The sequence below is a fragment of the Conger conger genome, chromosome 6 (assembly GCF_963514075.1).
Source record: "Conger conger chromosome 6, fConCon1.1, whole genome shotgun sequence".
Lineage (NCBI taxonomy): Eukaryota > Metazoa > Chordata > Actinopteri > Anguilliformes > Congridae > Conger > Conger conger.
Window position 1 is genome coordinate 11,580,903 of NC_083765.1, and position 14,539 is coordinate 11,595,441.

Sequence of the window (14,539 nt, forward strand, 5' to 3'; positions counted from 1 at the left end):
GCTCTAAAAAATACTGAGCTGGCTTAGCATCATGTAAATCATAATATTATTTGGTGCTGTTGGAACACTGATGTCATGGGAAACAAGTTGGTATCACAGACGGTGAAGTATAATGTGTGCTTGGGACACCATTCAAAAGGGAATATGGGATTATGCAAATGACCTATGAGTCAGCAGTCAGCTGTGCTATAAATGGTTAAACAAGGTTCGATAGGCTTACAGAGATAACGTAAGCAGGGTCATTGTCCCTACAGTTGTACCGTTGTAATCGTGTCTTCCTTTGAAGATTTGGGGATTCTCTTAGATCAGTGGGTATGTAGGGCAAAAAGTGAAATGGTTTCCCAATAGTCACTCCCCTATACACCAGTTCCGTCGTAAGATAAACATTGTATCTGTGTAGGCTAAACAATCCAGAGGCACCTCTGTGTCTACCAAAATAGACAGTAATGCATATAGAGCCACACTACTGGCGAAAAGAGGCTATAGTCCCTTATCTGCCTTTTATAAATAACTGTAAGCAAAGAGGAAAGGTTAAAAAACTATTTTAGTCAGTCAGTTAACAAGGTAACAATAAATGAATACCATTCCAGTAGCACAAGGTAAGACTACACACGTTCCTTCACCACTCAGATACGTCCACCGTTTGGTGAGATGGGTTCAACCCTTTGCTATAATCAGTTATTAATACACAAGACAATATTTGGTGCGTCTAACTGAATGAAAATGATTTGTATGTGTGAGACACTGAACTGAGAGTACAGCCTATAAAGGCAGAGTCAGCCCGCACTGAAATGGTCTTTTTTGAATGCGGGGTATTATTGTTTTTCTAATCCCCTTCTGAGCCCTCCTCAGGCCCACATGCCAGCCCCACACCGGAAAAGGACATGCTCCGTGGATTCCTATATTTATTAACTGGCTAGCAATGCCCCACTGTGGGGTTTTACTTTGTGTTAACAATAGGAAGCCGCACCTCTTTTTATTAGCCATTCTATCTCTCCCTCGCTCCCTCTCTGGAGACCTTTCCCATATCCTTGATAAACAATGACTGAAGGAGCTGATGTACCCCTGAGCACTTTTTCCTGTTTGTGTGGGAATTCCATGCTTTAGCCCCACTGTTTTTCTTTTTAATGCCCTCTCTGGGCCCATAACATTCCCTGCTAAAAGCCAATTGATTACAGGAGAATGGTCTGCAAAACCCAGATGCAATGTTATGAGGATTGTTTAAGGTATTTGGCACACCAGACTGTAACAATATTGACCAAAGCCACATCCTCATAAAAATTAAAGTAACAGGACGAAGTATGAGCTACAGGCTCAGAAGGAACATAGAAACCGTATCCATGCCCATGTGATGGTGTGTGTGTGTGTATAAAATGCACAATCACACATGCACACTCCAAGCCAAATACATGGCTCAAATAATTTCACAGGAAGAAACAAAATTAGCACACCACAGAAGAAGCCTCAGCAAACCTAGAAAATGTATCCAGGACACAGCATGAGTGAAAGCACCTTTTCTTTGCCTAATTTCACTCTGATACCTTCTTTGTAAATGTGCGGAAAAAAAAGGAGTGTTTGCTGGCCTGCACTCTGTTACCCAGTGAGGCCAGGCCACAGAGACGCTGACACAACACCACAAACGCTACCACCAGCCTGCCTAAACTTGCACTGGGGTAAGAAAAGCCTGCAGACCAGTAAGAAATGTCCACTCAGAAATAAAGCTTAAGTCATACGCTTCTTTTATCAAGCCACATTTAAATGACTGTCTGTGGCCAATACAAAAATGGCACTTTCAAACCAGAGCCACAGCAAACCCCAGCATACCCCACCGCCATTTTGAGAATATTGCAAATGGTGGGGCTTCACCGAGGCTAGAAATATTTTTGGGTGCAAGTGCTGCGTTAAGGTTTCTCAGATGTAAATGCACTTCCAGGGACTAGGACTTCACAGTGGACATAATGCAGGATTCAATACAACTTCATGTGTATTCACGCTTTCCATAATCATGTGACCTGGCTTGAATAACAGAAGTTATATAATAAAGACTAATGATCCCAGCGTAGGCTATTTGCAAGGAAAATGTTCCTCTCAAGGGAAAAAACCCACAGAACGTCTACACAGACAGCTGTGGGCATTATGAAGCCAAATCTTGTCTCCCTCGGTTGTACTCTGCCTAATGGCGCTAATATCCCTCCCGGTAATCCAGGGACATTCGGTCACTCTGAAGGAGACTGTGTTCTCTAATGTGCCTTAGCAAGGGTACCTCTCTGCAAGGCTTTCTGCAGGGGCTCCTGTCCAATGAGATCAAACTGTGAAATTCTGCACAGGCAGCCTCCCTGCACTGGATCAGTGTGGTTACAGGTGAGGATGGGGGCTGCTTTAGCCAACTGCATCAGAGCCAACACAGTCACAAATGAGTCTTACAGGAGGCTCTGCACAATTCATTTCATTTTCAACAAAGCACTATTGGGGCTATTCTATGTACTGAGGTGCTATGGCCAATAACAGGCCTGTCCCAACCACCAGACACCCATAAGCAGCTTTCCCTTTCCCTCCATTTAAACGATCACACATTTTATCAAGCTAATTAATCTCTCCTCCCACTGCTAACGGTGAGGAGAGGCAAAGCTCAAATCAGGGCTGAGTGAAACTGCCAGCACAGAGTCCCAATATCACAGCAGATGGCTCCACGTGGAGAGCAACCCAAACCTTCTCCCGGACAGAGCAGAGCCACTCACTGCAGAGGATGGGGGATGACGGGGTCTGGAGGGTGAGGATGGACCCGTCAGGGCGAGGGATGTTGACCCGGAACACCAGCCTGGCCCGCGTGCTCTTCTTCTTGGAACCCGCCACCCCGATGCGGGCCTCCACGTCAGCGTTCCGCAGCTTCAAGATCCCCACGCAGTCGACCCTGCAGAGGTGCCGACAGCCAGCTCCGTTACCATGACCACGCGCCCATACCACCCCACCGACGTCAGCTCCTACAAGTGTGGGATGACCTAGCGTGGCATGCAAACCATTTTCTCAGCCGCATTTACTAACATGATCTTGCAGTGACCAGGTCAAGTTTGCAGCACTGCAAGGTGTGAATATCTCAGCATTTCTACATTCAAATAAAAAGCAGTTAATGGAACGTTTCTAAGCTGAACCGCAACATTCCCATAATGTTCTTATGCTGTGGTGACTAGAATAAAGAAGCTTTCAAAGCTGCCAATTGCACTGCACTTATAAATGGAAAGGAGCAAACCAAGGAATTTCTAAAAATGTTCCTGTAAAAAGAGGACTCAGTTTGCCACTTTGAATCCCTCATGGAGCAGGACTGCTGGTGAAGGGTGTTCAGCCTTAGCGTGTGAATGCCTAATGGAGCAGGGTTCTTGGTGAAGGGTGTTCAGTCTTAGCGTGTGAATGCCTAATGGAGCAGGGTTCTTGGTGAAGGGTGTTCAGTCTTAGCATGTGAATGCCTATTGGAGCAGGGTTCCTGGTGAAGGGTGTTCAGTCTTAGCGTGTGAATGCCTATTGGAGCAGGGTTCCTGGTGAAGGGTGTTCAGTCTTAGCGTGTGAATGCCTATTGGAGCAGGGTTCCTGGTGAAGGGTGTTCAGCCTCGGCGTGTGAATGTGGGGTGGGGTAGCGGTCCTTACGCGAGGCTCATGTTGGTGCTGGGGTCCAGGCACACCTCAATGACCGTGGTGCCCTCGATGTCCACCTCCTTGCAGGCCGTGGTGTTGCGGCCAGTCACGCGGCAGGCCTGGTAGAAGCCGTGAGGCTTCACGCGCCCCGCATCGTTACCCACAAACACCTGCAGCACCACAGGCTCGTTCAGGCCCTCCAGCTGAGGAGACAGTCAACACACCGGTCATTTGGACAGAAGAAACAAACCAAAAGACAACACTGCAGCAAAGCACCTTATATGAACAATCCTGTTTCAAAAGATGGCTGTGAATGCCTGCTGACTGGATTGGTTTGTTTGTTGGTTTGTTGAAGCGTGACATGTTTGTGGTTATGAGTGGGGCAGTTCAAAAGACTAAGTGCACAGGTGTCAAAATTGGGAAAAGAAAAATCAATACTGCCTCTAATCTTCAGTACATGCGATAGCTTTCATGTGGTTGGGCCATGTTTCAACAGAGACACAGTGTCCACAATCTTCTGAAAAGAATACAGCTCTAATCAGCACTGATAGCAGCTTTATACACCTGTAACAATGCCACTTCCTTTGTGGCGTGTTTTAAAGGTACAATAGGTAAGAATTTTGTGTCAAAATATTGTGACAAGACCATTGTAAATCTGTTCCTATCCTTGAAAAAGTCTCATTGACATGTTGACTCACCCTCTACCTGTGTTTATTGTCCTGAAATTCAGGTTTCAAAATATGCAGTTGACGGGTCGACACTCGTACGCTCATTAGTTGAAAATTGGTTATAATTGCCACAGCCAATGACGTTTCAACAGAGAACGGGTGGGATAAACAGTATTGTGGTTTGAGCTTGTTTGTTGGTTGGTCTGAAACGACCTATTGTACCTTTAAATGAACGTTAGTGAACACGCACTCCGTCAAAGTTCCGGTGAATAAACACAAAACAGGAGCGTCTAATGGCAAGGCCAATCACACTCGAGAGCAACCAATGAAACATCGACAGAAGTACAGCTGAAACATTGTAAAAGAGAATATCTCAGAGCGATATTCAGGACACACAGTCCTGGAACAGTTAGACTTAACGGCACTTAACACAGTTTCGCAACAGTGCCCTGAGAGCTATACTGACTGGAGGTCAGCTAATGGGAGAGATATGGAGAGGAACAATATAAACATGGGGGGGTTCTGTGTGTTTGCAAATGGCACAGCCCTGGGGGGGGGGGGGGGGGGGTTGGAGACAGGAGGGGGTTTGACAGAGTAGTGGGTTGTGATTTGTCGGCTTGGTGGTGAGTGACAGTGGACTAAAAGGAGGCCTGTTAATAATGCCTTTAGAGATATTTAAAATAATACCCAGAGCATCATGCCACAATAAAATAACAAAGTATTCCTAAGTACTGACACACTAGCAGCAGATGCCCTCTCCCCCTGTCTGCAGTCTTGGAGCCTGGTGAGCAGTTCCTTTCATGAGGTCTTCCATGGGCGAGCTTAGGCAGGGAGCGGGGGTGTGAGTAGGTGTGTGGGCAGGGTGTTGGGGCGGCGCTGGACCTGCCTTGACGGTGGGGAAGCCCTGCTGGGTGCGGTCTTTGACGGAGCCACGGCTGCCCTCGGTCAGGTAGCGGGCGCGGTGTTGGGTCTCAGGCTGCACCAGGATCTTCAGCTCCTTCCCCTCGCCCTTCACCGGGTACTGCCCCGCCAGCACCCCGCCTTTCTGACCGCCCAGCTGTGAGCTGTCCGTCGAGCTGCAAGGAGAAACGGCGCGTTTCAGACTCGTCACACAGCGCAAGCTTGGCAAAGCCTTCGCTGGCCAGAAATATGACAGGTTTAGCGCCAAGCAATGCGTTTGCATGACCTGTGTTTCTAGGGAACCAAAACCATTGCACTAATTTGCCCATGGTTGGAATATGCCAATCCTGATGGGTGAGCCATTTCCTGGTTGACTTCCTGTGTACGCATCCATATAAATTAATGAGGAATTTAATTTAATATCTGTCTGATTGTGATTTGATAAAGTTCAGACGTTCACAGTATAAAATGTTGTAAAATGCTGTGGGCTGGATTTGAGCTTCCAGCTCTGATGGACGGCCATAATCCCATCACTGTACACCTCGTCTGGCTGTGGCCTTAGTACAGGCACATTTGTACCATCCGCTCTAATCCCTCTCCTGCTCTGCAGCTGGCCTCAAAGCACCTCTGAGCTGAGGACAGGCAGACACAGCCAGCATCCATCCTGTTCCTACAGCCAGGACGGCCAAGCTTACCACACTACTGTACACTGGCTTCAACGCCAGCCAATCCTACAATTAGTGGAGGTAACCGAGAACATGTACCTACAGTAATGCACGTCTAAGATCGTTGTGCTTAGCACGTTGAACAGTCAGGTTTTGCTCACTGTCATTTGCTTTTTCAGCTTTTGGTTTCTCAGATGGAAAAAAGGCGTCTTAGTGACCAGAGACCTCATGCGTAGAAGTGCTGCGGATTTCGTCCTACATTTTATAGCATCCACAGAGGTCCCCCAGGGCTGGGTTAGGTAAGCCCTGGCTTGGGCCTTGTCAAGAGTAGAAGGGGGTTTAAGTGGACCCAGAGGACTGTAGTTTACTCGAAATGACCGGTTTGACTCAAATGCGATTCGCAAGTTTCCAAATCACTGCCTATGACTCATGGCTATGACATTCAGATGTGCTTTAGCACTCCGCTGAAGCGCTAATCAGAGCCTGTTGTAAACTAATCTGCTGATTTAATCTGCTCTCTCCATTTCGACACTCTGCACAGGCGTTTTTACCCCCGCTGCACTGACCCGTCCTGCCACCGCCCAGTCCTGTGACTGGGGGTGGGACATTTTACCATTTTCTCTACCAAAAAAAATATTTATTTTTTCTGTGCCAAGAGCCGGTTTTACAGCAGCAAACAGGCTCTGGCTTTACATAACAGAACACCAGGACAGGAATGAGTCAGAAAGAACCCCACGTTAGCAGTTTTTATTTAATTGTTTGTTTTTGTACATAAGTTGTGACTTGTAGTTTCCATTAGGCCAAAACAAAAAGATTCAGAATTTCCAATTTCTACATTTCTAAGCGACTAAGAATCTGCCGGGCGAGTATTCATTTACTCAAGCAAACAACCCCACCTCTACCTCTGACCTCCCCATTGTTTTAACAGGAGAAAGGCTGGGGCAGGAGTTTGATGGATCTCTTCACGGCACACTTGAGGTGTATTTTTCCTTATACTGACCTTGTAGGACCTGTTTGGATTTGGTTTGCCTGAAATGTGCCCCTACAAAGCTGTCTTGATAATGCAGTCAGCTTCTCTGGCCGGTAAATATTCATACAAGGTCTTCTACTCATCTCTCCTTCATGTTCACACACTCTTATCCTCACCCCTATGTTCACCCATCTTCACAGTAGATATAAAATAGACAGGCATTAAGAGAACAATGTTCTTCATTTGAAACAAAAAATAGTCAAAAAATAGCCCCAATAGCCCATAATCCCCTCATAGTCCTCTGAGCGAGCTCTGTGAATGGAGCACATTACCGCCTCCATCCGACCGCGGTCAGAGAGACGGTCTTCCAAAGGGGCAAGTCCTCCGAAGGGGAACTACGACCCGGCCAGCTTACCTGTCCACTTCCCCAGCAGGCACAGGGAGAGTACGCACCTTCCTTTGGGGCAGGCCTTGCCGTCGGGGCCCAGCTGGGACAGGACGAAGTGGGGCGCCTGGGCGCTGTCGGCGTCGAACACGTCCATGCTGACCTCCTGGGCGGAGACGGGCCGGGGCCCGGGGCGCTGGCGCGGGCCACGCTTGCGGGACTTGCGGGGCAGCGCGCTGTTGTCGTTGTAGGAGCCGCAGCTCAGCAGGCTGAAGCTGGAGGCCGAGTCGTCCATCCACAGGCTGCCGCTGTGCTCCGAGTCCTGGGCCGGCTCGTCCTGGCACGACATGCGGCTGTCGTCCAGCAGGTCCTCGGGCGGCGGCGAGATGTTCAGCACCGTCCGCCGCTTGGTGGGCGTGGTCTGCAGGTGCTGCGCCCCGCATCCGGCTCCGCCCCCGCCGCCGTCGGCCTGGCGACCGCCGCCGCCGGCTCCCGACAGCCTTCCATCTTCGCCGAGGACGTCCGCCGCCGCGAGGCTACTTACCCCCTCTCCAGGAGAGCAGCCGCTGTGAACGGACTGGTCAGTGACAGAGGTGCAGGGCTGTGCGGTGGGGCTGGAAGAGGCAGGAAGAGCACTGCTGGGACCCCCCGCGGACATGGAAGAGGACGTGGAGGTGGCATCTGCGGCGTGTACAATTGGACAGTGAATACAGACTCCTCCCCCGCATTGGCTAGCAGTCCCATTCAAGCAGCGAAATTTCAGCATTGATTGGCTCTTTTTATTTTTTTGTTTTGTTCTTTTTTTGTCTTCCAATTTTAAATTAGTCTTTTTTGCACTTCATTTTGCATCATAATTGGCGTGTTTGTGTATGTGTGCGTGCGTGTGTGTGTGTGTGTGTGTGCGTGCATGTGTGTCGGGGTCGGTTGCATTTTGTGCTTGTATATGTGCAGTGAAAAAATTTTGATTTAGGTTCAATTTGTCTTTTATAAATGGAAAGCCAGCCTCTACAGAAAGTGAGAGCTTAATGAATTTATTTTTTACAAAAACTACTGCAGAATAAATAAATGCAACAAGAAGGTAATGTTTGAATGCAAGTTAAGATTTGTATGAATTCTAAAACAATACTATAAATATTTAAAAAGGACTAGATTGTTATTTTGAAATTTATGAATGAAAGTCCAGACCAAATGCAGATTATCATGTGTCAGATGATGCGTGCCAATTGGAGCTTCTTTTTTTTTTTCAGACAAGTTCAGACAATTTAGATGGGACTGAGCGTAGCCACAGAAACAGAATAAACAAGCTTCTGACCTATGAAGCAGAGAACTGCAGACCATTTTATATGCAGACACTCCCTGCTTCAGAGGGAACTTCCTGGAATAAAAATGAGACAACGAATGAGCAACAAAAAGCTGATCATTCAAGATTTATCTTTTTTGTAAATAATTGAAAAAAATTAAAAGGCAACATTTTGTGAAAATGGAACCATGTTTTTTTTTGTTGTTTTTTTTTAATCCTGTCCCACCTAATGCAGTTCACAAGTAGTTTTTAGTAGTAGTATCAGTTCTCCCCCCCCCCCGCAAAGGTTGTCTACATTTTGAAAGCATTCCTACTGGCATCAGGGAGGGGTACTGGAGGGGGTCTTGTTGCAGGTAGTGGATATGGTTGATGCAGAATGGTATGTGGAAGAGGTTGGATAGGGGTGTAGGTGTGGCTAAGCATTCGTTACAGCTGGGCTTCCAATGTTAATTCTGGTGATGGTAGAAAACGGTGTTTTCACTTCAAAGTAAGTTTTTTTTTTTTTTAAATGTTGTTTTCAAAATTCCAAGCCAGCGTTCTAGAACTCCATTGCTTTCAATTATCAGTAGTGATGGCTGCATCAGCATTAGATTGTTTAGTTTATAACATTCTAATCACATATCTGGTAATGGGATTAGAATGTTCTTAACATTCAAATGCCGTTAACACAGCAGATGGACATTGAGGCGAAAGGCCTGGGGTCTTCTGGGGAGATGGCAGAACCTGCCAGAATATTTCACCGACAGAAAGACAGGATGGCGACCTACGTCAACATAATTGACTCGGGTTTAGCACCAAAAGATCAGAGGGACAGCAGACCACACGTACAAAGGAAAAGATCTGAAAGGTATCCTTGACCTCGTGTTTATAATTGGACTTCCCACTCTTCTAGTTCACCACCAACTTTATAAGCACATGTTTGGGCAAAGCTCGATTCCTATGGGAGAGGGCACGAGGAGGGCACGAGGAAGGCACGAGGAAGTCCTTTTCCTTTTGCTTCAACTTCTTCCACAGGATAAACGTAAATAAAGGGAAACTCTAACAACAGCAATCAGGCGGCTGCCAGGCAACACCACTGGAGGTTGCTGGTTCACAGGAAGTGGTAAATAAATGAAATAATGCATCATATTCATACATCATATTTGTGCCAAGCAGAAGTTAATATTGAGATTACTATTAATACTGAGAGAATGTCAGAAATGTGTGCTTGATAAGAGTGTTACTCCAGGTTCTGTGCCATACTACAGATGATACATTAATCTAATCATTAGTTTCTTGAGTTTCTATCCTCCAGTAAGATGGCATTACTGTGCTGATCTATAAGCTATTCCTAAAGCATCAGCACAAATACTCGTATGAGCTATGCAAATGTAAATGTGCAGTTATCAAATGAGTACTTTTCAACCTGAATAATGATGGATAGAAAAGAATGAGAAGGAGAATTTGGAAGTGGATATGGTGAGGAGCCAGGATGCATCATGGGAAATCTGCAGTATGCGAGAGTACCTCTTCAGACTGATGCCAGAACAGTCCCACTTTAGATATGAAAAGGACACTGCATCAACATACTGCCGTGTGATTTAAAAAGCAAACAAACAGACTCACCAAGGCACAAAGATCCAATTATCTACACATCAAAACTAAAAAATGATCTTTATGCTTTTTACTATCCAAGTACATACAATGTCTGATCTTCCCCTGTGACTGAAGATGAGGAAACTGGCCAGTGTTTACAATGAGCGCAGAATTGAAATGCTTGGTGGATCTTTTTGTAGATAGTTGAGTGTTGAGATGTGGCAGAATTTGAGTGACAGGTGAAGGTCTGGCTGTTGTGAAAAGAGGGGCCGGGGTTTATGCTGAGAATGCTTTCAAACTGCACCAGGCTTTGCCTTCACCCCCAACACTAGCATGGACCCTGGAGGCTGAACCCGGAGTAGAGTATCTGTGCCTTTAGGAAACACACACAAGCACACACACAGTCAGCAAAGACACTCGGTGGGTGGGCTAGATTCATTAAGATAGATGGATTACACAGCCACCGTTGTTAGTTTTAAATGACGATTAGGAAGCGGCTTGCCGTTAATAACATGTACCGTGGTTCTGGTACCTTAAGGGCAACTAGTGCTGCGGTTTGCAACGAAATGCTTTTCCATGCAATGCAACATGTGCAGCTACAAACCTACAAACACGGTCAGACAGGCACACAGACTGGCAGCTGTTTCTTAAAGGCACAAGGAGCCAATTGAAGGAGCTATTTCGCTACCGTTTGCGGTCCCTTCTCTTGGTCCCTGCTGAGGCCCAATACAAGCTCTTCTGAGCCCATGACAAAGAGGGGGGGGGCTGTGGAAGTGCAGCTCCGCCCCTCTCGCATGCCAAGGGGGGCACCTGCCCTTCTGACTGGGGCACCATAGCTCTACTGAGCCCATAGCCCCGCCCCGCCCCGCCCCGCCCCGCCCCACCACGGAGAACTACTCCAATAGAGTTCCATTTTCACACATTTCATATCTCACCATCAGTTAAAAGGAAAAAGGGGAAAATAAAACAATGCAGTGGTGTTGGTAAAAAAAAAATAATAATAAAACAAAATAAATGTATTTGCACTTTGTTTCAGACAAACATCTGTATGTTCATCATGCAAAAAAAAGAAAAAGAAAAAGAAAGAAATGAAACAAAAATATTATAGCAGCATACCGCTAAACTCAGAAACAAAATTAGCGATCACAGTGAATAGTTTGCAGCCATTTTGAGCGTCCCCATCTCACTACAGCTGCCTGCTAGCCTAGTGTCAATAGATGGCCTTTTGTACCAATACTAAAATCTGCATACATCTAGCCCTCAAGAACAATATTTTAAGCTTGTTGGAACACAGTGAAAATAGTTTAGCCTCTATGGTCCTGATCAGGCTCTGCTCATATTATATAGTTACGGTGTAAGACCTTACCCCTGGCCAATACAGAGCTTTTCAGCTCTTATAACAACAACGGTCTTAGCACTGGAAGAGAGATGAATATTACCCAAAGTATACACCGAGCCATAGAACTCCACTTGTGTCAAATGACACTAAAGTGTGCCATTATGATTATAGTGTGGAGTATTTAATAATTTAACTGGCCTTTTAACCATCATTGAGCACTGACTGTATCTATGCATTTACACCAGTTCGGGACAGGTGTCAGAAACGAATGCTTCTGCCATAAGCATTTTGAATGGCTCTTGCTCCTGCTTAATATAATGGCTGATTAGGTTAAACTGAAATGAAACAGAAATGAGAGCGAAGAAAAGCAGGAGAATTCAAAGGGGCCAAACGTGGACCTTTCTCACACCATCCGTCTCTCCATCGTTCTTTCTCCAGGCCTTTTCTCTCTGCTCAACCACATCACCACCACCACATCCGCCATGCCGAGGTCCACTGGTCTCTGGCTGGACAGGGCATTTGCATCTCTGGTCTCTGTACAAGTATCCAGGTGTCAGAGACTTCCCCAGAGGCCCTGGGGAGTGGACGAGGGGAAGGCCTCTCCATCTACAACCTGAATAACTGAATCAGGCAGCCCGCTTTATCGTTTGTAAATGGCCTGTTCATGATGCCATCGCTTCGGTCTCAATCACTCCATTTCTCTTCTCCTTTTACCATTCACTTCGTGTGCCAATGTTAGTGTTGGAAGAAGTGCACAAACTCCTCCCAGTCTGTCTCCGAAGACGGACCAAGACATCGCGTGACTACATTTCTAGGCATTTACGAGCCTATAGTAATATTACTAGCCTAAGTTAATCGTGGTTGAAAATTATCCAGGGGCCAGAAGTTGACTTGATATACGCTAATAAATGCTTGGCTTGTGGCTTGTGGCTTGTGCAACTTCATGATTGCCATTTATTATTTCACGGTCACCTTAATATCTCAGAAGATCAGACCAATGTCGGTTTCTCTGCTTTCCATGGACACCAAAATAATTATTTGGGGGACTCAAGTGGACAGGAAGTGGATGTGTACACGCTTTATGCAAACCTCAAACATGAACTGCAAGGTCAACATGCATTCCTCCTTTTAATACGGCACTTAACTATAATCCTACCCTAATGGCACTTAATGAGAGACAAAAATAAAACAAAGGCTGCACTTTGGTCTCATAAAGGGCTGCAATAAGAGACAGAATTTGACGTGCCCTGCTTTCAACTCGCACAAGGTGAAACAACAACTGAGGCAGGCTGTCGTACAGACATCCACGTGCGATTCATTTGACAACCTTGAGAGGTCGAGTCCCTGGTTTTCTGGACCTTTCACAGGCTCCCAGAAGGTGCAGTGTACGCAGACGGCAAAAAGACAGCAGCAACGGGGCCCACAAAAACAGCCAACAAAATACGAACACAGGCCAGGGTCCCGCTCTGTCCTCACTGCACTTTCATCGCTCAGTCTGAAAGGGGACAGTGACAGTTTAGGCCAAACTACGGGCACACAGACCGCACCAATCACCGTGTAGAGACTATAGGCAAATAAACCACACCAATGACTACGTAGAGGAATGGTAAATGGTTGGAATTCATAAAGCACCTTTATCCAAAGCGCTGTACAATTAATCCTTCTCATTCACCCATTCATAGACACACACACAAACGGCAATTGGCTGCCATGTAAGGCACCAACCAGCTCAGCAGGAGCATTTGAGGATTAGGTGTCTTACTCAGGGACACCCAGAGTGGGATCGAACCGGCAACCCTCCGACCGCCAGAGCCAATGTAGCGAGGATGCGAATGCTACAAACATAACTGGAAATGGCCGCAGGGAAGCGGAAGGCTAAGGGGACAGGATAGCAGGCCGAACAGAGCGTGCGATGGTCCTCAGGGGTAAGTACTTCTTGCGAGACCGATGAATAATGTAACAAAAATGTTTCAGCAAAAAGGCGGTTTTAAAGAGAGGGGACACTTCACTACTCCGGCTAGCCCTGAGGAGGCAGGGCCTCTCACAAAAAGGACCTTCGTGTTCCTGGAACAGCGGGTCTGCAGTTAATGAAAGAACAGGCCGCATTGTGCGAGTCCTTTCAGTCGAAGCTTGAGAGACGGAGTGGAGGAGACACAATCCACACATTAGTGCTTGAAAAGGTGTAGAGAGAGAGAGAGCTTGAGAGGGACAGAGAAAGGGAGAGAGAAACACAGATGCAGAAATGGTTAATGCTGAAATAGTTATATGAATCTAAAGGCTTTTTTGGGGGGGGGGTTTAATGCAAGTTTCATTGAGGCATTAAAGGAACAGCTTGAATGGAGACTAACTACATAATGCCTGCCATGGAACTCTGGAACACTGAAAGGGCGAGCTACACTCAACTTCCACACCATCCAAACCCTCCTTTCATTTCAAATTCCTTTTACTTTTTTTTTTTTTGGTAAAGACAGAGAACGCTCAACCTGGCTGCAAACCCCATTATTTTTCCTTTTCCTTTCAGTTTTACCACGGGCTGTTGGCGAACGGTAAAAAGGAGATAAGACTTGCAGAGCCTGTGCGGGTTGTAACCAGCGTCCCAGCAGGTGAAGGCAGCAGGTTTCAGGAGCCCAGGTGAGACTGGCCTCCCAGAGAGAGGAAACACCGGCAGACTCGCTCGCTCGCAGGAGAACCACTGGACCAAATGCTCTCTAGAGCATAAGGACCAGACTCAACGCTTTTCAAGTAGCAATGGCTCTTTAAAGTGCAATCCTACACTGCTGAATGACACCTCCCTCCCCAGCCTGTGTCAGCACTTTGGGACTCTTTGAGAACAATGTTTCCCAGAAGCCTTTGCATACACCTGTGGGACAGGGAGGCCCAAGGCCAATGAGGCTTTCCCTTCGGTCTGGTCCCCGCTGGCAGAAAACCACTGCCTGCCACACAGCCCCTGGCACTACCCACTGCTCCCCACATCTCCATATCAAAGCATCACAACTTTGACAGTTTGAGAGCAATGAAGCAAATAGAGAAAAGAAAAAAAAAAAGTATGAAAACAAACAAAATGCAACTTGAAAAAACAAGAAGTCTAAAAAGTTAGACCGACCTACAGG

General features: G+C 46.6%; 1 protein-coding gene across 1 annotated transcript in view; it reads right to left on the reverse strand.

Moving 5' to 3' along the window:
• LOC133130566 (nuclear factor of activated T-cells 5-like) overlaps positions 1-14,539 on the reverse strand; it is a 50,597-nt gene that overhangs the window by 10,954 nt on the left and 25,104 nt on the right. The window contains exons 4-7 of the mRNA XM_061245230.1: positions 7,284-7,896; positions 5,182-5,371; positions 3,640-3,830; positions 2,739-2,911 (exon numbers count right to left, since the gene is read on the reverse strand). Coding sequence (XP_061101214.1) covers positions 2,739-2,911; positions 3,640-3,830; positions 5,182-5,371; positions 7,284-7,896 — 1,167 coding nt within the window. The remainder of the gene's footprint in view (positions 1-2,738; positions 2,912-3,639; positions 3,831-5,181; positions 5,372-7,283; positions 7,897-14,539) is intronic.